The following is a 20,633-nucleotide window of genomic DNA, read 5'->3' as shown; positions in this document are numbered from 1 at the left end:
GGCAGCTTTTCCTGAAGCTTCTTACCACAGAAGTTCCTCCTTCCCCTGCTCCAGGTAGCAGTGAGTCTGCAAAGGCACTCCTAAGGTCAGCACTGGTACCTCACAGAAGATCTGGCTGGCAGACAGCGATATTCCTTCCACAGCTCAAGAGGCTGGCACACACAGCCGGGGTAACACAACGTTCAGCAGCCTCAGGACACGCACCCCGACAGGCAGCACTCCAGCGAGCAGACTGAGCTGAAGCACAGGGGCACACTCAGCACGGTGCCACCTCTTCAAACCCAGCCAGTGTGTAAACCACACGAGCTCTTGAGGTGACTGCTGCCCCAACTTCTTCCTCCAGCAACCACCGCTGCTCTGCTGCCCTTTGCAATACCTCCTCTGCTGCAGCAGGACCGGAGTTATGCCAGGGCTAGCAGCAGCTCTCAAACTGCAAGGGAGACCAGCACCCACACAGATGCTAGGGGAGAGAAAGGATCTCCACAACATCCATCACAGGGCTGCGATGGTGCACTGCGAAGGGGAGATGAGCTGAAAAATATTTGTCCAGTGTCTGGGCCAGCACTGCACTCAGACCTCCTCAGGTCTGCAGTACTACCCCACTGCTCCCTGCCCAGCTCCATCAGCTGATGCCAAAGCAAAACACGCAAAAAAATAAACAACCAGATAAGCTGCTCCCCACCCAGAGCCTCCTGTCTCCTTATGCAGAGAAGGTGAAGAGTGTCAGACCGTTCACAGACAGGCAGTGCCTACGCTGCTACTGCTGGCATGCTGAGAAGGACAAGAATTGCTTCTGCATCTGGTGTACAACGCTTATCGATGAAGACACACGTCCCACAGCTTTCTCAAGAAAAATGAAACCTCTCGAGGACCCCCCCACCCCCCAGCATATCACAGATGTTCTTCCTCTTAGAGGAAAGGGGGTGTTTGGTTGAGGTTTGTGGACACACAGGCAGAATTCAATATGCTTGCACTCACCGAGCTGGCAGCTGCTGCAGACCGTACTCGCTGCAGGGTGGCACGCAGCCTCGCGGGGACCCCTCCTCCGCCGTTCTCTCATCCAGACCTAAAGAAAAACAACCTGAGACCCGTCCTTTGATCTCTGCAGAAGCATCTCGTTCAGAGATACAGGAGCTTGATAATATTTTATTAGCCTAGAAGAACAAAATAAAAAGACAGCTTCTGCGGGAGGAGGAAGCCCCCAGCCAAGCCCTGCACTGCAGGCTGAGATTCCCAACGTAGCTCTCCCACAGGAGCCCCTGGGGAAGAGAAATCCCCTACGCCCTTCCCAGCAAAGTAAAATTGGGCTTTGGAAAGCTGGTTAGCACAAGAACATTGTGACAGGCCAAGACATTAAGGGCTTAATGAACTCCTAAGTTAGGAAGGCGCTGGCTCTGAAACCCACAGCAGAAGTAAGGCACAAAGGAGTTCTGTGAAGCAGTGGGAGCGCCTCACCGTCCTCTGGGGCAATGCTGGGACAGGGAAGGACACAGCTGCCCTGAGGGGTGTCCCAGAAGGGCTGGGCGAGCCTGGGGAGCAGCTCTGCAGGGCCAGGAGCTGTCCTGCAAGATGTGTGTGTGTACCTGTGCCCAGCACGAAGCACACCAGCCTGTCAAGGAGACATCCCAAAAGCAAAGAGAAGAAACAGCCGGAGACAGCTCCGAACAGAAGCACCACAAGGCAGGGAATGCAGCTTGTCCCAAAACTATGACCGCCGGGACCCAGCAAAGGCCTCGGGCTTTGCTCTTCAGGCAGAAGAGATAACAGCAGATAAGGGCTCGGCTTATCTGGCAACAAGCCGCCCCACAGCCCGGCTGCGAGACCCCGGTGCCACCCCCCTTTACCTCAGGAGCCCCCCTCAGAGCCCCCCGCCGCCCTCCACAGCCCCCCGCTGAGGAGACCCGCGGCTCCCCGCCTTCCCCCGGCCTCTGGGGAGGGAAAAAAAACCCCGAGGGGCTGCGGCTGGGGCCGAGGGAAGGCTGCCGGGGCGGCCCGAAGCGGCGACGACAGCGACGGCGACAGCGGCCCCGTCCCCTCTCGCGGGGCCCCTCAGCCCCGCCTGACAGGAGAGGGGAGAGCCCGCGCCGGGCGCGTGCCCGCCCTTCCCGCCCTTCCCGCCCGCCTCGTGCACGCGCGCGCTCACCTGCCCGCCGCAGCCCGGCGCCGCCCGCAGCTGCCGCCCGCAGCCCCCCGCCGGCACCGCGCCGCCCGCGCGCCCGCTCCCATTGGCTGGCGGCGGCCGCGCCTCCCGCCGGCCGTTGGCGGCGCCCTGAGGTGAGGCGAGGCGGGGCCGCCGCCCGCCCCGCGCGGCTCGGGGTGGGGGGAGTTTTGAGGCAAAAACACTCGTTTTTTTTTTTGTCCCTCCTCCTTTATTTTTATTTTTTTGAAGTGTGGTGGTCGACCAGAAGCACGCCTGGGGTGGGGGGTGAGGACACCGGGTGGGGGAAGCCTGGCAGGGAGCGCATGGTCCCCGTGATTTGAGGGTGCTTCTTGCTCCAGGCTGAGGGACGGGCTGTGAGGCGGCAGAGCTGTGTGATTAATTAGTTAATTAAACGGTCTTCGTGTGCATTCTGACTCTGTGTGCTAATTGGCGGGGCGCACCGGGCACAAACCTGCAGGCAGCAGTGGGGACGGGCAGCGGGGCGGCTGCTCCCCGTGCTGGGTGCTCACAAGGGTGGGCTGTCACCCCAGGGTGCTGCCACAGGGACGCTGCCCCCCTCACCCCACAGTGTCCCTACAGCCACATGTCCCCTCAGCCAGGCTCCAGAGCGCTAGCAGCCAGCCCTGACCACGTATGCGCTTTCTGAAGTTTTATGGCAACGGATAGAAACACTCACTGCACATCAACAGATTCCACTCGAGGAGTCCCTGCAAGCAGATGCCGTCATTTCATGACTCACGTTTTGGCTCTATTTCCATCCCCGCACAGCTCTCTCTTACCTACTTGGCCCTGGGTGCCTGAGTCGAGGGGTTCCCCCTGCAGCCAGCCACGAGGTGCAGGACTGGTGACACCGAAACTGTGCCCAGTGACTTGTGGCTGGGCTCTGCTGTGACCCCATTCACAGCCAGTGTCCCCACCAGAAGATCTTGGCTTCAGCCTGAGAGCAGGAGTTGGATTAAATCCTTGCCCTAACTCAACCTGCGGCACACTGCTGCTCCTTCCTGCTGTGACAAGCGGATGGAAAAGTCCTGCCCTTACTTCCAACGGGTTTCAAATAACCCTCTGCTTTGGAAACAAATTAACTTATTAACAACTGTTTCATATTGCAAAATAACTCAACATGTTAATAATACAGCTTGTGGTTTACTATAAACTTCTTGTTTCCCATTCCAAAAAGACTTTAGTCAGGTTGTCTTCATAGTGTTTAGAGAAGTACCAACATGTAATTAAGGCACAAAATCACTAAAACACCAAAATTCTCTGCAAGTTGTGCAATGACCATGAACTTTTTCCCTTACTCATTCTGTGGATACATGTCTTTAGTCAGACATACCCTATAGCAACTTACGGTATGCATCGAAGTCTTGCATTTTCTGCAGAAATGTGCTTTGTCACCCTGGTGGACCATGTGCAGCTGAGCAGAGAACTACGGATGAATATGTTTGTCTGGGGTTAATGCCCTTTCACTTTACTACCTAAAATATTTATCAGATCTGCCAATATGCAGTCAAAATATTTTGAGCTGAAATGTTTTGATTTTCCCTTGGAACCTCGGAGAGCTTATTTGCCTACTATTAATCTTTAAATTGGCTTGTTGGCAATTTTAATGGATCCCATTATATGACCACAACTTTCTCTGCCCTCTTATTTATTTTGAAAAAACAATCAAACAAAACCAGGCTGTTTTCTCTTTATCCAGCAAGCTAGAAGGTGAGCGCATGCATGGTTGCAAGCTTGATTATTAGAGAATTCATACATTCAGCTAAATGATCCCTGTGTTAGAAACCTAGGAAGGATCATCAGGGAGAAAATCCAGTGGAGCTGATCCCCCATGAGCCAGAAACACTGGGGCAGAGAAGGGCTTTGGGATCTTGTGGACAGCAGCGTGATGTGAATGAGAGGAAGTGGTAGGGCTGACATTTTACAGTGACCATCAAATATCTTTTTGATTTTGCTAGTTTTTACTATTGGCAATTTGAGGGTTTGTCCCTTTCAAGGTATTTTATTTATAGTTCTGCCAGTGTTTCTGTGGTTTCATGTCTTTAAATATTACTGGGTCCAGTCTTGCACTTCAGGTACACAATTCCTTTCTACAGCAAACACAACAAAGAAACAGAACCAAAAATATAAACGATGCATCGAGGGCATGGTTACCAAAGGAAAGCAGTAGGGACAGTTTCTCCACCCTTGGATAGATCACTGGCATCTGGAAATACATTTTCTTTTCCTTTTCCATGCAGAAGGCCCATCTGACAGAAATAAGGAAGCAAGACAATTCTAGGACCTGCTTTCAACAGTAAAGCCTGGCACAAAAGGCTGCCAGCATTTTGTGCTGCCCTCCCAGGCCATGTTTGCTCTCTGCATGAAGCAGTGGAGCCTCATTTTGGGTAAAACCAGAAGCCCTGACTGCTTCTGTGGTGGTCTTGAGCAGAAGGTGCTCAAGGTCATGTCCAACAGGAGCCGTGCAGGGCAGCACAGACCTGCTGTAAGGGGGTGCAGCAGCCTGCAGGGCTTTGCCGAGATGCCAGCTGGGTCCCAGGGTCAGGGTAGGAACAAAGGCATCCTTGTAGCAATTTGGGGTCCAGGTAGGTGTGGTGCTGTGCCCTTTGAGGAAGGCAGCAGTTTCAGGATCATGCTGAAGAGCATTATCAGTCCCTCAGCGCCTCAGGTCTGCCCTTGCACAAAGAGCAGAGGCAGGGCTCATGGGGCTGCCTGGGGACAAAGCTTCGCCGTCTTCACATCCAAATCCTGGCACTTTCTTGTTCCAAATCACCTAGAAGCATGAAAAAAGGCCCATACAGCGATGACACCCACCTCTCATAAGGCCTTGCAGGGTCCCATGCACACTCAGTCACACAGCTGGGTTTCATCCCTGGCATCCCGCTCTGATGGGACAAAGCCCCACAAGGCACTTGGCCAGGGCCCTGCTGTGTCCTGGGGCCTGAAATCCCCACACAGTGCACCCCCCGTGCCCCAGGCAAAGGCTGATCTCTGCTTTTCTTGAGCAATGAAACTTTCAGCCTCCGGCTCTTCTTGTCATAAGCAGTGCCAAGAAGTGTTTTCAGGGGTTTCAGAGGTCATTTGGGCTGCTTCACTTCTAGCTTCGAGATGTCTGGATGATGATGTTTGGGAAGTGCTGAGGATTGTCCCCTAAAGACCTGTCTCCTTTAACATCAGTCAGCTTAAATCACCAGGGATGTCTGAAACAGTTTTAGCACCAACATCGGGGCTTGAAACTATTGCCTCTGGCAAAGACTGCCAGCACTTGACCTGATGCAGTAACCTGGTTAACAAAGCTCAGTCCCAGACTGCTGATTCTCCCAGAAAACAAAACCCACGTACCTCAGTTTCCTTTCCATAAGAGACAAGTGATTGCACTGCAAAGCACTGATGACCAGTGCAAAGAGTCCTAAATAATGTTTATCTGATGCTTACACCAGGATGGCTGTAACAAGGTTAAAATAAAACTTTGGTGTTTCTGCTCAATGGTGTCTGGGGGTGGACGGTTGGCATTTAGTATTTCCCACGTGTTTTCTGGGTGCAGGGCCTGGAGGGGTGGTTAACCTGTCCTTGAGCTGCAGACACGAGAGGGAGACTTTACATTTCCCCAGACATTTCACAGGTGTGCTGAGGTAGAAAAAAATGTTGCATTTCTTTTAAGAACAGCTTGGGCCAAACGTCTTTGAGGTGCCGCAGCAGTGAGCAGGATCCGTGCTGGTGCCAGCAGCAGAGCTCTGCGAGCTGCGGCCATCCTGATGCACCGCTGCTAAAGAGCTGCTCGGCCGACTTCACAGTTGCCATATTCAGAATCCATTTGGCCACTTTTGACTTTTACGCTTTCTAAAAGAAGGCAATAAAGCAATTAGGAATAGATAAGAGAAGGAGAGAGCACTCCACCAAAGAAAGCGAAAGAAAATAGCGTGGCGTAATTAGTACAGCGGAGCTGGCAGCAGCGAAAATGAGCTGTAATAACTGTAGTGTGGCTGGCAGTGGGGCTGCAGGATGCCCTGCACATGTCCAACATGGTGATGGCAGAGAGGGACCTTTCCCCACACAGCATAATCTGGCCTGAGAATATGTGTTGTTGGGACAGAGGGAAATAAAATCATCAGTTAGTGCTGCCGGTCCTGTGCTTGTGTCAGCCGGGGGATTTATCCAGCTGAAAACACTCTCCCAAATCAAGAGGGAATGGGAATTAGTGTAACCAGAAAGGCAGGTGTGTTTTTTTTTAGGGAAAAATTCAAGAATGTCCTATCTGGAGGGCTGGGTTAAAAATAACCAGGAGCTCGCTCTGCCAGAGAAGGAATGAGCGCGCTTAGAGATAGCAGGGATTGTGGAGGAAGGGGCCGCCTCTTTTTTTAGTGTTAATCATTTTTAATTTGCATCGTTACGGTGTCTAGAAGCACCAGGTGGAAATCAGGGCCTCATTGTGCTGGGAATTGTGCGCAAACATCATGATTAAATGTTGCCAGCTCTGCAGAGGTTGCAATACCGTCCCTCATCTCTGCAGAATCACTAACCAGCACAATTATTGCAGAATAAGTTTTTCTGCAATTTCCCTTCCAGAATAGCTGTGCCACTTCATTTATGTCAGAGTAACCAAGCCCAAGGGGAGGAAAAGATAAATTTGTTGCAGGTCCAACCTGGTAACCTTCACCAGTAATAATAACCGCTTGGAGGCAGAAGCTGCTTACCACGTCTCTGTTCACATTCAGAAATTATTTGCTTGTGTCTCGGTTTCCCTTTCTGTAACACGGGAGCAGCAGCACTGTACTCCTGGCTCAGGGGAGGCAGTGCTTAATTTGCTGAGGGTTACTTTTCTATTAGGACTTTTCTAATAGGTAAATGATGCTGTAAAATCCCAAACTCAATTAAATAGAGTTTTAAATCAAACAAGTAAACACGCTCAATTGTCACAGCACAAATAGGCAGCAACACAGCAGGCATTGAGGGGTCTTCACATGATGACCAAGTCCCGTTGGGTTTCTGTGATGTTGTGCTCGCTGCTCAGAGGTCAGAGATCTGCATGAGGCACTGGGCATGTTTTTACAGCTTCAAATGGCCAAATGGGTGCCAAGCACGGGAACTTTTATAAGAGCACCAGCAGGTCAGAACCGAGGGGCGAGGACGGTCCTGCCCCTGCTGCGGTCTGCGCTGAAACGCCTCCATGCCCCAAGCTGCCAGCACGCCGCAGGGAGCTGCTTTCACGGGACAACCTGAAACCTCTCATCACTTCCATTTTTCAGCACTTAACATCTGCAGACCTCTAACTATTCCCTACAATCCTGCATTCAGCTATTTGCCATGGGTTTTACCAAACTGAAAGGCAACAGGAGAGGGGGCTGGGAGCTGCAGTGCTCAGCAGAGCACCGTGCCAGCCTTTCCTCCACGCTCTCCCCCCTGAGTGCCAGCTCCAGCCCCTCCTGCACCAGGCAGGGCCCCAGCAGTTGCCGTGGGCTTTCCTGACCTTTTCACACCGCACAGGGGGCTGGTTTCCATTCACAGCAGACATTTGCTGCATTCCCTCCAGGCTCTGCATGGTCTCCACCTGAAAGCCGCAGGCCCTGGGGTCGCTGGCTTGGACGAGGAGCTTGTGTTGGTGAAAGAATTCGAATTACAGCCTCTTGTCCTGCTGGAGGTGCTTGGTGAGGGAAAGGCAAAGGCAAGGATCCCCAAATCGTGTATCTTACAAAGCAGGCATGGAAAAGAAACCCTCCCGTGATGTTTAAAGCAGTTTTGGGACTTTTAGGGATCCCAGCTCAGAGGTTTTGAATAGCAACTGCTGGGAATCGTTTACAAGTAGCATTTCTCCTAATTTCCTATTCTGCCTTTTAATACTTCCTTGGGAAAGAACGGAGGCTTTGCATTACAAGCAGCTTGAAAGATAAAGCAGCCAAAACCAATGCCCTGCTCCACCCGCAGCCCTGCCCTGGCTATTTTTAGTTTTGCCTGCAGATCGACCCCGTTTAAGCGGGTGCAAGAGGTGAACCTGAACGCTGTCACTGCGCTGCCTCTGATCCTTGTGGATGTGAGAAGCGGTCTGCCAGTCCCCTCTGCTGGCTGTGGCTTGCTGGAGAGAGCTGCACCACCGCACAACCAGACGGCTCCCAGCAGGAGAATGGGTGAAAAAAAACAAAGCAACACACCCAACTTTAAAAATAGTCTTAAAAATATAATTTTTTTGAAAGTTGGGGCATCCTTCTGAGAGCAAATCACCTCCTCGTGGGGGATGGACAGCTTGACGTTAACTCTGCTGACCTCATGGCCAAATTTCAGCTGCTTGCAGCCCATGTCGCATAGGACCCGGGGCACTGTGTGCACCCTGCGTGCTGCTGGTGCCCGCTCCCGTCCTGCAGCGGGTGCAGCATCCCCACTCCCTCTGCTGACTTCCCCAAGGCAGCTGCAATCCAGTTCTGAAGTGACCGAGATAAAATTTCAGCTTTCACAAAGTTTCGAAATGTCAGCTTCCCCAAAAAAGGGGGCAGACCCTTGAAGAGAGAGCGCAGAAAGTCTGAGCTGGTGCACCCCGAGAGCTCCGGGCAGAGCCAGCAGCGTGGGACAGGGGCTGTTTGGGGCCGTTTTGCAGCTGGGGGCAAAGAGCCCAGAACGGCAGGGGTTCCTCGGGGTGCTTTGGTAGCTGGGGGCAAGGAGCTGAGCGGGGCAGCGCTGCTCGCCCTGCTGGCGTGGGCAGCAGCAGGCAGAGCTGGCGCAGGGCAGCAGCTCCTCGTGGCTCCCCGCCAGCCGGCCTGTCTGAGACGGAAACCCAAGTGACGATGCTGATAAGAAGCCGTGCTCGTGGCCAGAGGCCCGGGGGCCCCGCACGGGAGGGCAGAGCCCGGGGGAGCCTCCGCCAGCTCCTTCGCAGAGGCTCGGTGCTCCAGCCCGCTTCGCAGGGCTGTCCTGCGTGCACAGACTCCCCAGTGCTGAAAACCACAGCGTACCCCACATCCTGCCCAGGGCAAGCATGGGCGCTGCAAAAAGATGTAGTAGAAAAACTAAAGGTTTATTTTTTCTAATAAAATACATTCTCACAAAATAACCCTTTCTTTCCCATGCTGGGGGACTGGGGCATGGTTCTTGCCAGCTCTCCTTCCACTCCCCTCTCCTCAATCCGGAGCCACTCAGGGGCACTGCTGGGGAAGGGAAGGCAGCGATGCTCTCCTCTAAGGGCTTGGGGTGCAGGATACCCCAGCACGGCCCCGGCACCCCAGGCAGGGCTGGTGGAGGTCCTGTGGGTGCTGTAGCAAGTGTAGGGCCCCTGTGCCCCGTGCAGGTGTCACCCACCCCGGCATCACAGCAAGCCTTGCCAGATGCAGGGCACTGGGCCAGCCAGATCCTGCCCTGGCTGCAGGGTGCTGCGTTCACGTGAGCTGGCGTTGGATGCTGCTCCTGCTGGCCTTAGGGCTGGGTCTGGGGATGACGGCTGTGTTTTGGGAGAGGAAGAGGAGGAGGAGGAGGAAGGTGCAGGTTTGTCGGTCAGCGTGGATGCTGGAGAGAAAGAGGTGCGTGGTGGCTTCAGGTGTCCTGCCCGCAACTTGCCTCCTGGAGAGATGCTGCTGCCTAAAACCCTAAAACCCCATGTCCGTCCCACATCCCCATCCTGCCTGCCCCGGGAAGCATAGATGCCACATCAGACATTACAGCCCACTGCTGTTTCCCACCCTGCGCCCTTCTAGGGCCTTAGGAACCCCCTGAGACCCATAACCATACACCAGCTGGGCTGGGGAAACCCCGCTCACCTCTCACTGCGTGTTGTCCAGCTCCTTCCCTTTCTTATGCGACTTTGACTGGAGGTTAAAGAAGAGAAAACAATAATTCTTTTACAGACCTGCCCCCTGCTAACATCGGGGGAACAAGCAGCCGGGAAGCACCAGCTCCTAACCCCCAGCATGCGAGCTTATTCTCAGGTGAATTTGAGGGAACCTGCTTTCATATCCTATAGAAGGACAGGAAACATCCTGTGGTCACAGGGATGGTCTCAGAAAGTGAGTGAGTCACACAGAAAGTAATTTTGGAGGGGAGACACGGCTCCCAGCCTCGGACATCCCCAGGGGCTCGGGGCACACACCCACGTTCACCCACCGAGAGCCTCCGGCAGGGAGGGATGTGTCAGTACTCACAGGCTCCTGTTCCGCGTACTTGAATTTCTTCTGCTTGTAGTAGTCCCGGCCTTGGAGGAAATGCAGCAGGAGCAGGTCGCAGAGCACAGAGGCCTTGAACCAAAGCACAGGCAGGGTTGGGGCTGCCCTCCCAGCTCGCCTGTGCCCTCTTGTGCTCCCAGTTTGTCCGGGTTTGTCCCACAAACTGGGGTCACTTCTGCTTCAGCCCACTGCGTGGAGCTGCTGAAAAGCATGAATCCTCCAAAAGTCCGTTTAGGGCAGAAAAGAAGCTTGCTGGGACTGACACCGGGCAATTTCAACAGAAATTAAATGCTTCCCCTTTGGGTACACACAGCGCACGCACCCTTTGAGTTGTGCCAAAGTCTTTAAGGATCATAACGAAACAGGATCTCAGGGCTGCGCCTTGCTGCTCACCACCTCTCAGATCCCCTTAGCAATGCATCTAACGTGGCTGTCAGGAGGGCTGCCCAGCAGGACATTGGATCCCTCCAGCCCATGGCCATGGGTCCCTGCTCCCCACGTTAACGGGGCACTGGGCATCTCCTTCCCACTCCTGCTCATCACCAGGGCACTAATCAGACACAAAACAGGAGCTGAAACCACCCAAACTTACCACTCCAAAAATACCAATTCCAGAGCCAATTGTGGTCATGGTGGGGATGATGTCAAATTTGCCTGCCTGCAAAAAATCAGAGGGAAGTGGTGAGATGCTGCAACGAGCTCGCGGCAGGAGAAGGCTGCGATAGCCACAGGTAGGGCTCAGCTGAGGAGCCTGGCAGCAGCTCCAGCCACGAAATTTCCCACAACTCAGAGAAACAGGAGCTGGTTAAGAGCTGGTTTTAAACTCATTCGTCAAACAGAAAAATATGGTTGGTTTGGGTTTGTTGAAATTATTTTGCTTCCTGTATTTTTAACTAAAAGAAAGAATGCATACTCTTTAAATATTGCCAGTGGGAGTACCACAAGGAAAGCCTTCTTTCCCAGTGGGAAGAAAGAGAGGGGAAAATAAAAAAAAAAAAATAAATATAAACATAAGTGTTCTGGAAATGTCAGTGAAAGGTTTCAGCCTTCCATAGTCCTCGCAAACTCCCAAAGTGGGTTTGTTCTGGGACAAAACCAGAGGCTGAACTGCAGCTGATAGATGTGGTCCATACAATGGCCCCATGAGACCCGGCGCTGCATTACAGTGCTGCTGACACCCGTGCCCAGCTGCCCTTACCTTGCCGTTCACCAGGATGTCGAACCGGATCCCAAACACCTTGTACAGGGTCCTCTTGTCTGTCCCATCTTCTTTGTAGTATTTGGCGTACCTGTGCCATCAGATAGGGAACGTTAATGGCTTGTTAATGGGGGTCTGCCACCCCACAGCACTGGGACCCTTGGTGGGATGTGGAGCAGGATGGGGTCTGAGGATGCTCCTGACCCTCTCCTAACCCCCAGAGGGACTGGGTTATTGCTTCATTATCCCATTCCATCAAGCACTGCTGTCTGGCATTGCAAAACCAGCACCTACGTTGGAGAGCAGTCCTGGATTTACTGCCACCCGCCGAGTGCTGTGGCATCCCCCAAACCCTCACCTTCAGACCTTGCCTGGGGAGGCAGCGGGGTGCCCTCACCTGAAGTTGAAGCCTGGCGAGACGTTACTGTCATCATTGTAGAGGCCATGGAACTGGTAAACGGGCTTGCAGTGCCGGACAGGCCAGTCCAGGTCGCAGTTCCAGTCGATGGTGATGCCCACCACTCCGCCCTGCAGCGGGGACAGCAGCACCGGGTGACACAGAGACACCCCAGCCCTCCTCGTAGGTGGCCCCCCTGGGTGCTACAGGGTGTCCTGGCTCCCCGGTAGGCTGTATGCCCTATGCTGAGACTCTTCTTTTGGCCCTAAATGCTGGATGTATGATGAAGTTCATGCCCTCTTGCTCCTGAGCACCATGCTACACCCGGGGCATGGTCGGTCCTGAGCAGCGATGATCTCTGTGGCCCTTCCTTGCCTGATTTTGCCCATGAGTTTTGCCTGCCCCATGGCTTAACACATCAATCACTAAACCCCTTCAATCAGTACACTAGAAAAGGCCACATCTGAGGAGATTCATCATCTTTAAGAGATTTAATTCTGCCACTGCCATGCAAGGCCCTGGGAAATCCCACCCCTCGCAGCGGTGCCAGCTCAGCCAGCCCCATGCCCCCCTCCCTGTGTCCCAAGGCACGTCGCTGAACATCCAGTACCTTAACGGCCAGGACAGTGAAATTCTGGCCCGATTCCTTCACCACGTAGCCCAGGCCAAACACGGGGCACAGGGAGTCGGTGACTTTGTGGTACGTGCACTTCTTCAGGTAATCCTTGGTGACGCTCTCCACCAAGTTGCGCCTGCACATGAAAGCAGAGTGGGAAAGGCCCTGAAGAGCCAAACAGTTTGGGTGGGGAAGGAGCTGTGTGTGTGACCCCGCTCCAACGCCTTGCCCAAAGCTGGGACACGTCAGAGCTGGGTCAGGCTGCACAAGGCCTCGTCCTCCATCCCACACGGAGCACAGACCCTCTCCTCCTGCTTCCCCCACCCCACCCTGTTCCTCCTGAAGCTCCCCGTGTGGCTGCCTCCCTGCTGTTTGCTCTCCCACAAGTGTCTCCACATCAGCTTTGGGTTCACTGCTCTGCCTGCAGCCCCTCCCCATGTTTCAGCATGTACTCACCACCCTCACTTCTTTTTGCAGCCCCTGCTTCGTCCCCCAGCCCTCCCGCGGCCTCCACCACCCCTCCCAGCCGCCTCCCCCCCACGAGCAATGCTCTCAGCACAGTTTCCATCCAGGACAAATCACCAACAGTGCATCCCACAGCACCCACTCTCAGCCTTTTTTTTTTTTTTTTTTTTTTTGCCATCTCCCCCAGAAAGGGTGAAAAGGGTGAAAAGGGTGAAAAGGGTGAAAAGGGTGAAAAGGGTGAAAAGGGTGAAAAGGGTGAAAAGGGTGAAAAGGGAAGGATGACGTCCAGCCTGCCACCCGGCTCTGCCCTTTCTCCTAAAAATAGCCTTTCCCCGAAGCCTCCCTGCCCTAGATGGTTTTGCAAACCCTGTGCCCTGGTCAGTCCCATCCCAGCCCTTCTGCTCGGCAGTTCATTAGCAGCAGCGAGCAAAGGCAGGAAGTCTCCCCTGACCCCAGCTGGCTCCGGCCACCCTCTCCTCCCAGGCCCTGCTGTCCCCTGCCATGTCCCCCCTGCAGCCCCCGCCACCACCTCACCCCACTGCCAGTGAGGGTCCCACCACCCCTTGTGGGGCAGCCCCACACGTGCTGGGGCGTTTAACCTCGGCTGTAGAGTGGGGATGCGACTGGCTTAGTGAGGAATCCACCGTGCTCAGCACAAATAGCTGCTCCTAATTTGCCCCAAATCAGCTATGGGACTGGTGGTGTCATAAGTCTTAGATGCACACTCAGCTGGTGGTGGAGGGGGCAGCAGCTGGGCTCACTGGTGAGGGATGACAGCCCCACGTCGTGCACCCAGCTCTGCCCCTGATTTCCCCTCCGGGCCATGGCCAAGCAGAAGTCCTCCCCCCAGCCCTCCCCGTACCTGGACACCTTGAACCTGGGGAAGGTGATGCTGTTCTTGATGAACAAGGTGAACTTCTCCGCTTCTGACAGGAGGGCAGGGCTGAAAAACAAGCGGTGGCACGTGTCCATGGCAAGGAGGAAAGGACTTGGCATATGCCAAGAGGTGCTTCACAAGGGTCCATGGAGGCTGGAGATGGAGAACAGCTTGTGGGCAGAGAACGACTGCTCTGAGGGCGGCTGGGCCACGCGTGGAGAACCCAGCAGAGAAGGGGAGAGCCACCAGGAGCAAACCAGGCCGGGAGGGACACAACCCCCTGGGGACACCAGGCAGCATCTAAAGCCACAGGGTCTGCACCAACCCGGGCTGTCCTGGCAGCAACCTGCAGAGTCTGGGCTTGCTCTGCCCTACACCGACTGCTTCTGGTCCCAGCCAGGTGCAAAACAGGGTGACAGCATCTCTGCTTACTTGGGAACGTGGTAGTCAACTTCAACAGGGCACCAGCCAAAGATCTCACAGGTCTTCACCGAGCTGTTGAAATTCACACACCTGCCCGTCCTGAGCCCTGCGGGGCAGAGAGAGCTGCTCGCATCCCTGGGTCCTGGGAAAACCCAGCTCAACACCGGGATTTGGGGGACCTGGCTGTGGTTCCAGCCCTGCCACGGCCATCCAAAGCACCAAACATAGCCCCTTTATTAGAAGGGCAATTAACTGTGGCCAATTAGCTGTTAGAAAGCTGTAAGTATAGGGGAAGTGTTTAATTTCCTTGATTACCCTTTTATCAGGAAAGTTTTTTTTTCAGCTCAGACATCATTTGGAAGAGGAGAGCAGGGCCAGCCCGGGTAGGACCCTCTTTTGCTACCGTACCTTGTCCCTCGCGGCTGTAGGTCCCCTTGCTGCAGTTGCTGTCCCTCGTGCAACGCCCGGCATCCGGCAGCTGTTTGGGGAAAGCCGCTCAGCGCTGTGTCCCACCAGCACCCCCCAGGGCTTCTGTCCGTCCCCCCATGGGGCAACAGCCTCCTCCATACGCCGCTTCCAGCCATGGGCATCCGAATTCGGCAGGGAAAAGGGTGAGGGGTTTCTTTTTTAAGCTTTAAGGCTCCCGCTTTTACTAAACTTCTCGCTCTCAGGAGAATTGCTCCATCGGTGCCACCACCTCAGCCCCCCGAGTTACCAACGCTGTGACCACTGAAGGGAGCCAGGGCGCTTACCTCCGGGCAGGTTCCTTGTTTCTGTCCAGGGGTGATAATGAAGTTGGTCATCACCACGAAAGAGTTGTCCCCCTGTGGAGACACAGCCAAGGAGCTGACAGCCGGCACGGTGTTTTTGGGGAGCAGAGGAGCCCCTTCCCCGTGGGACCCCAAAACCACCAGAGCATGGCTGGGTGGGTGGCTCCTTTCTACCCTGAATTTGTGTCCTTGGGTCCCACCTTGGGAAGCTGGTGGTGACCTTGGGAGCCGTGGTGTCACCAGTCCCCTCTTGGTGCCCTCATCTGAAGGCACTGAATGAGCCCTCAGCCTTGTGGGGGCAGCATCAAATGTGCCCCACCAACCAGGGGGGGTCCCAAGCATCAGGCACTCCCCAGGGATGACATGGGGAAAGGTTTGTGGCAGGAGCCCCCTGCTCTCCACCGGGGAGAAGCTGTGCTGTGGCTGGCCCCATGGAAAGCTGGCACCGAGGACCCCACCGGGCCCTGCTGTATGGGGTCGGGGTGGGAACAGCCCCCCCAGCCCCTCCTGCCTCCTTACCTGCGGTGGGAAAACGTAATCCACCACGTCCCAGACGTGCGGGCCCAGGACGCTCTCGTTGGTCATCGTCAGGCCTTTGAGCTTCACCGACACGGAGCTGACGATGCTGTCCTGCGACTGGTAGCCCTTCTCGTAGAGAAAAACCCACCTGGGGGAGGAAGGCGAGGGGTGAGCACAGTGGGGACAGGACAGGACAGGTTGGGACAGGGCAGATGCAGCGAGGACTGCCCTGTGCTCCAAGGCATCTGCAATTACCTCCCAAATTTCCCCTTGCTAGAGGGCCTGGGGATGTGTTGCTGAACTCTCCCACCCATGCTCATGGTGTATGGGAGCTGCAGGACCTTCCCTCACTGCAGGCTCAATTATTTGGGGGTTTGGGATGCATTTTGTGGCTGAGGGCAGGCGAAGGCAGGTAGAGCCGGGTCTGGAGGGCATTTAGGATTGAAGCCTTGCTGGACTCAGCGGCCCACCTAGTCCCTTCTGATCCCCTGCACTAATATTCTCCCCAAATTGCTGCCTCCGGGGTTGGGAGATGGGTGAGCCCAGGGCCCCTCCAGGGCCACTATTCCCCACCCAGGGCCACCATTCCCCATCCAGCCCAGGGAGCTGCGGTGCCAGGGACTGCGGGCATCATCCCTCGTGCCGCATCACCCGGCTTGCTGGGGCCAGCTCCTGGCACTTTTTAACCCAGGGCATAAATAAGCTGTCACTGGATCAGGTCTGACTCGGGGAGCCTATAAACACGGGTGAGTGACCATGTCGGGTAGTGCTCCCAGCACTAAAAAAGGAGCGCTCTGCTTTTTGTCCCTGCCTGGAGCTCTGCCCTGCGGCTGCCGGACCCTTCAGGGACGGTGCTTTGGGGTCTGCAGCCCCATGGGTGTCCCGAGCCAAGGGAATAGCACCCGGGGCTGAGGGCAGAAACTGGGGCACTGCTGCAGAACTCGCCTTTTTCACCTTAAACCTGTACTGGGTTATACTGGGAGGGCAGGGTGCGGCCCCATCCCAGCTGCCGAGCCCCAGCAGCAGGGCAGCATCTCCCCGTGCTGCCAGCACCTCCTTGCGCCCCGCCGAGGGGACAGAAATCCCCTGGTGGTGTCACCCAGCCTCCTGCCCCATCCTGCCATCATCTCGGCCTCCTCGCATGCAAACATTTCAGGAAGCCAAAGCCACAAGGCGCAGCTTGCCCGGCTGGCAGCGATAGCGCCTTATCGCGGCGCTGTCTGCAGCGAGGGGCCGCTCCTTCCTCCGCGCTCATGTCCCCGCTGCGGCCACACGGTCATGCATCCTGTGCCTCCTGCCAGGGGCACGGAGCTGAGATAACTGCAAATAAATCAATATCTGCCTGCTGAGCTTGCTTTCGAGGAAGAGCTAATCTCAAAGAGGGCAGGCAGTGGTGACATGCAAGCAGCCGGGGTCCAGCAGGACATCCCGACCCCACCAAGGCAGCAAAACCATCAGAGTTACGGCAACACCTCCTCCTCTGCCCCTGCTCATCACCCCTCCAGGTTTTTCTGCTGATCTCTCCTTGCTGCCCGGCCCGTTTTAGCTGGGTTACTTAAGCCATGGTTCCTTCGGAAATCCTGCTGCAAGCAACTGCCTCTGCCTGTTCCCCCTTCACAGGAGTGGTTTGGGCTGAGGGCACCCTGGCGAGCAGGGCAGGGGCGATGTGGGGTCCCAGTGCCATGGTGCAGCCCCTGGGATGCTGTCCCCCCTTCTAGGGGAGATGGGGTGAAGCTGGGATTGCCCCCACAGCTGCCAGGAGCTCGCTCGGAGCCCCAGGTGTGACCACCTCCCCGCTGTGCTGTGCCAGCCACCCTGTGCTCCCCAAATACCCATTTTTTTCCCCCAGTTCTTGCTCTGCTCTGCCCGCAGCAGCCAGGCACCCCTTCTCCGTGCAAACCTCCTACCATGGGTCCTTCCTGGCCACCAGGTGCAGGTGCTCCAGCCCATTGGGCACAGTGACGATTTCTACATCATTCCCAGCCCCATAACGCGGCACCCTGTGCCCCACCACCTCTCACTACCACATCCCCAGTGCCTTCTCCCGCTACAAGAAGGATCCCAAGGGCTAAAGTCAGCTCTGAGCAGCCCTGTGAGCCCCAGGGCACCTGAGGACACATGTCCTCGTGCAGCTCCAGCCCTCCTGCCCAGCTCGCTGCCCTTTTTTTGAGCTGCTCTTGGGGCTGCCTTGTACAAGCAAAGCAAAACAGGGCTTTGGAGCGCGGCCGCGTCCCGGCCCCACGGCAGCCGGGGAGGGGACAGGGAAATTTATGGCCCTGTCTGCAGCCGCCTGGGTCTCACAAATCACCGCGCTGGCCCCAGCTGCCTCTTATTTCATATAAAGAAAAATAAAAATAACAACAGATTCTCAGGCTGCTGGCCAGCAGCTGGAGCAGCAGCTGGAGGCGGCTCAGCGAGCACTGGGGCTGGGCAGGGCTTGTGCCTCTGAGCAGCCAGGATGGGGAAGACACAGGGCTTAGCCCCACAGCGGGACACAGGATGGGGTTCCCACAGACAGGGGATGCGATACCATCGGCAAAACCCCCTCGTGTTGAGAGCCCCTTCCTCCCCGTTCCTTTCTAACGTGGTGGCCAAGCACTAATTTGGGAAAGCGTGCCCCGGCGAGCCTTACCCGATGATGTATGCCAGGACGATGAGCTGGATCAGCCGGAAGGTCAGTCCCACCTTCTTGTTCCTCACCAGCACCATCCGAGGGGTGTCATACTCGAAGAGGAAGGAGGACACCTTCTCCATGCATTTCTGCCCCATGGCTGCACTGGGGCTGTGCCGCCGCCGGCCCCACTGCTCGCAGCGGCGCGGGTTGGGCCGTGCCTGCCGTCGCTCCTCTGTTTGCAGAGAGATAAAATAAATAAATATAAATAATAATAAAAATGCTATCGGAGCTGCTCCGTGCTCGGCCGGGCTGTCGGGCTTCCTCCTCTGCGTGGGGACGGGGTTTCCTGTTCCTATAAGCGCTGGGCTGGGTGCAGCGGTGCCCTACATGGAGCGGGGGTGGGACGGGTGCGGGAGGGTGCACGGGCCCTCCCTGGGGACAGGGAGGGAGCAGGGAGCAGAGGGGGTCTGGGCAAGGACACAGGGGTCCAGGGGAGGATTTTAGGCAGTGCGATCAGGGCATCACCTTTCTGCCCCCTTGATGTTTGGGGTTGCGTGTCTCCCATCCTTGTCCCTAACCCATGTCCTGCTCCATCCCCCCCAGAGCCCACCCGGACCCCCAGGTGGGGGCACTGAACCCCAGCAGTGGGGAGCCAAGACCGTGGGGCAGCCAGAACCCCGGCTTGGCCCCCTCCCACAATGAGGTCGCCCTGCTGGGGCTTGGCTGCTACCCAGTGCTTGCCCAGGGGCTGATCCGGGCACATTTCGAAGCATTTTCAGCATTTCCAGCATTTCCTGAAAGGCCCCTGGGAGCAGGGCTGGCGGGCACACCCTACAGCGAGGGATGGATGCTGCAGCACCGTGGTACGTGGCCAGCACAGAACAGGGCTGGAGCTGAGTGTGCCAGGCTGAAATCTGGGGCCTGACATCGCCGCAGTGGGGTTTGGGCTCAGCGCTGGGCAAACCAGAGAGCTTGTGGGTGCAGGACCCCTGGGGACGGGGCACTGGTGGGGGATTCCTTTGTTGGGGAGCACTGGGGCCGGCTGGGTGGAATGGAGGATGCTCTCCCCAAAATCCAGACCACGTCTGCTGACACCACCTGTCACAGCCCAGGGCCCTTGGCTCGGCGTCGCCCCGTCGGCACAGCCCCGACCAGCGTGAAAGCAGCAGAACAAATTGCTTGCAGTGCTGGGCATGGGGAGTGTGGTGGGGAGGCAGGCCAGCCATTTATCTGCGGCCTCTGGGCACCCCAAGGAGCTCGGGTCTCCAATTCCTGCACTCCCACGTTTCCAGTGGCACGGCCCCATCCCAGCTCCCCACCGCGGGGCTACGCGGGAAGCTGTCAGATGGGCGGCCAAAAGCAAATGCTGATGCTAATCGTGTCAGATTGAAGGCTGATCCTGCTATTGAGCAGAGCAGACAAACCTTATAAGCTTAGATATCTGTCAGGAGAGCAGCAAATAACTTACTGTATGAAACGAGGCCTTTTAGGGAAGGCTGCTCACCCTTGCCAAGGCCATGGGGATAATGAAAATAGGACAGCTAAATTTAACAGCAAAATGACTTGTAAAAGAGTCACTTCTAACCTTCCTCTGGTACTTGGAGTCAATAAAATGGTTAGAGCATGGATTTAGCTAAAATAGTTTCCATCGGGGGATAACGGGCAGTTAAACTGGGGGATAATCTCCCAGTTTAGTCCCTCCTGGAGCCGTGGCGCAGACCGCGTGGTGGTGCCGGCACTGGGCATCACCTGCCCGTGAAACCCCAACATTTGCAAACCAGCTCCGAAACCTCAGCTCCTGCTGCGCCCAGCTCACGTCACTGCCGTGCACACCTCGCCCCCGGCTGCTCCCTCCCCAGGTTTAACGCTCGCTAAATTGCTTTACAGCAGGGGTTTAATGGCCAGGGGCTGGCATTGCGACGTGGCACAGGCGGTGCCAGCTGGCCGGCAGGCCCCGGTGCCATCCTCCCCTATTTGCAGTGACGTTTCCCCCCATGATAACGCCATGATCTGTTATCAACACCCCGTCTGCAAGGTGCTGACTGCAGGGAAGCGGTGTGCCCTGTCCGTAAATTAAATGGTGATGGTGTGGGGCCTACCTGCCTGCAGGAAGACGCCGAGTTCACGGGGCCGTAGTGCTGCGCAGGTGCTGGGGTGTCCCCATGCCGGGGGAGGACTTTTGTCTCCTCTCCTGTGGCTAATATCTTACTGCGAGGGTTAGCAAAAGATTTACAAGAATAAATCAGCGGAAATGGTGCTTTGTGGGTAAGGTGCAGCCCAGGGGTTGTGGGGACCTCGGGTGGCTCTGCAGCTTCTGCAGTGCCCGGCCACTTCCTTCTGCTGGCTTCGTGCTGGCAGCACCCAAAACTGGGACCAAGCAGGGCAGGAGAGGGACACATGGGGACAGAGGGCACAGCCAGGTATCGAGGAGAGCGGGCTGCACTTCGGGAGG

General features: G+C 56.0%; 2 protein-coding genes across 4 annotated transcripts in view; both read right to left on the bottom strand.

Annotated features, from left to right (window-relative positions):
* The window catches only part of CAMKK1 (calcium/calmodulin dependent protein kinase kinase 1), an 86,506-nt gene extending 84,320 nt beyond the window's left edge, over positions 1 to 2,186 (bottom strand). Inside the window, exons 1-2 of one of the 3 annotated variants that reach the window (XM_084493546.1) lie at positions 2,144 to 2,186; positions 979 to 1,066 (exon numbers count right to left, since the gene is read on the bottom strand). The gene's annotated coding sequence lies outside the window, so the exon portion shown is untranslated. Of the gene's footprint in view, positions 1 to 25; positions 139 to 978; positions 1,067 to 1,583; positions 1,820 to 2,143 lie in introns of those variants that run through there. The other 2 variants (XM_084493545.1, XM_084493549.1) reach the window with 2 other exon arrangements.
* Positions 2,187 to 9,143: 6,957 nt separating this feature from the next.
* Positions 9,144 to 18,532, bottom strand: P2RX1 (purinergic receptor P2X 1). The gene is made up of 13 exons (XM_084493581.1): positions 18,200 to 18,532; positions 15,568 to 15,715; positions 15,031 to 15,102; positions 14,687 to 14,756; positions 14,288 to 14,384; positions 13,841 to 13,921; positions 12,508 to 12,649; positions 11,898 to 12,028; positions 11,501 to 11,591; positions 10,895 to 10,960; positions 10,282 to 10,374; positions 9,901 to 9,948; positions 9,144 to 9,649 (listed from the first exon to the last, which is right to left on the bottom strand). The coding sequence occupies exons 1-12, from the start codon at positions 18,334 to 18,336 to the stop codon at positions 9,904 to 9,906; spliced, it is 1,173 nt and encodes a 390-aa protein (XP_084349707.1). The 5' UTR covers positions 18,337 to 18,532; the 3' UTR covers positions 9,144 to 9,649; positions 9,901 to 9,903.
* Between the last annotated feature and the right edge of the window lie 2,101 nt (positions 18,533 to 20,633).

The sequence above is a fragment of the Aythya ferina genome, assembly GCF_964211825.1.
Source record: "Aythya ferina genome assembly, chromosome: 19".
Classification (NCBI taxonomy): Eukaryota; Metazoa; Chordata; class Aves; order Anseriformes; family Anatidae; genus Aythya; species Aythya ferina.
The sequence above is the reverse complement of the archived record's forward strand: the minus strand, read 5'-3'. Positions and strand labels throughout refer to the sequence as shown.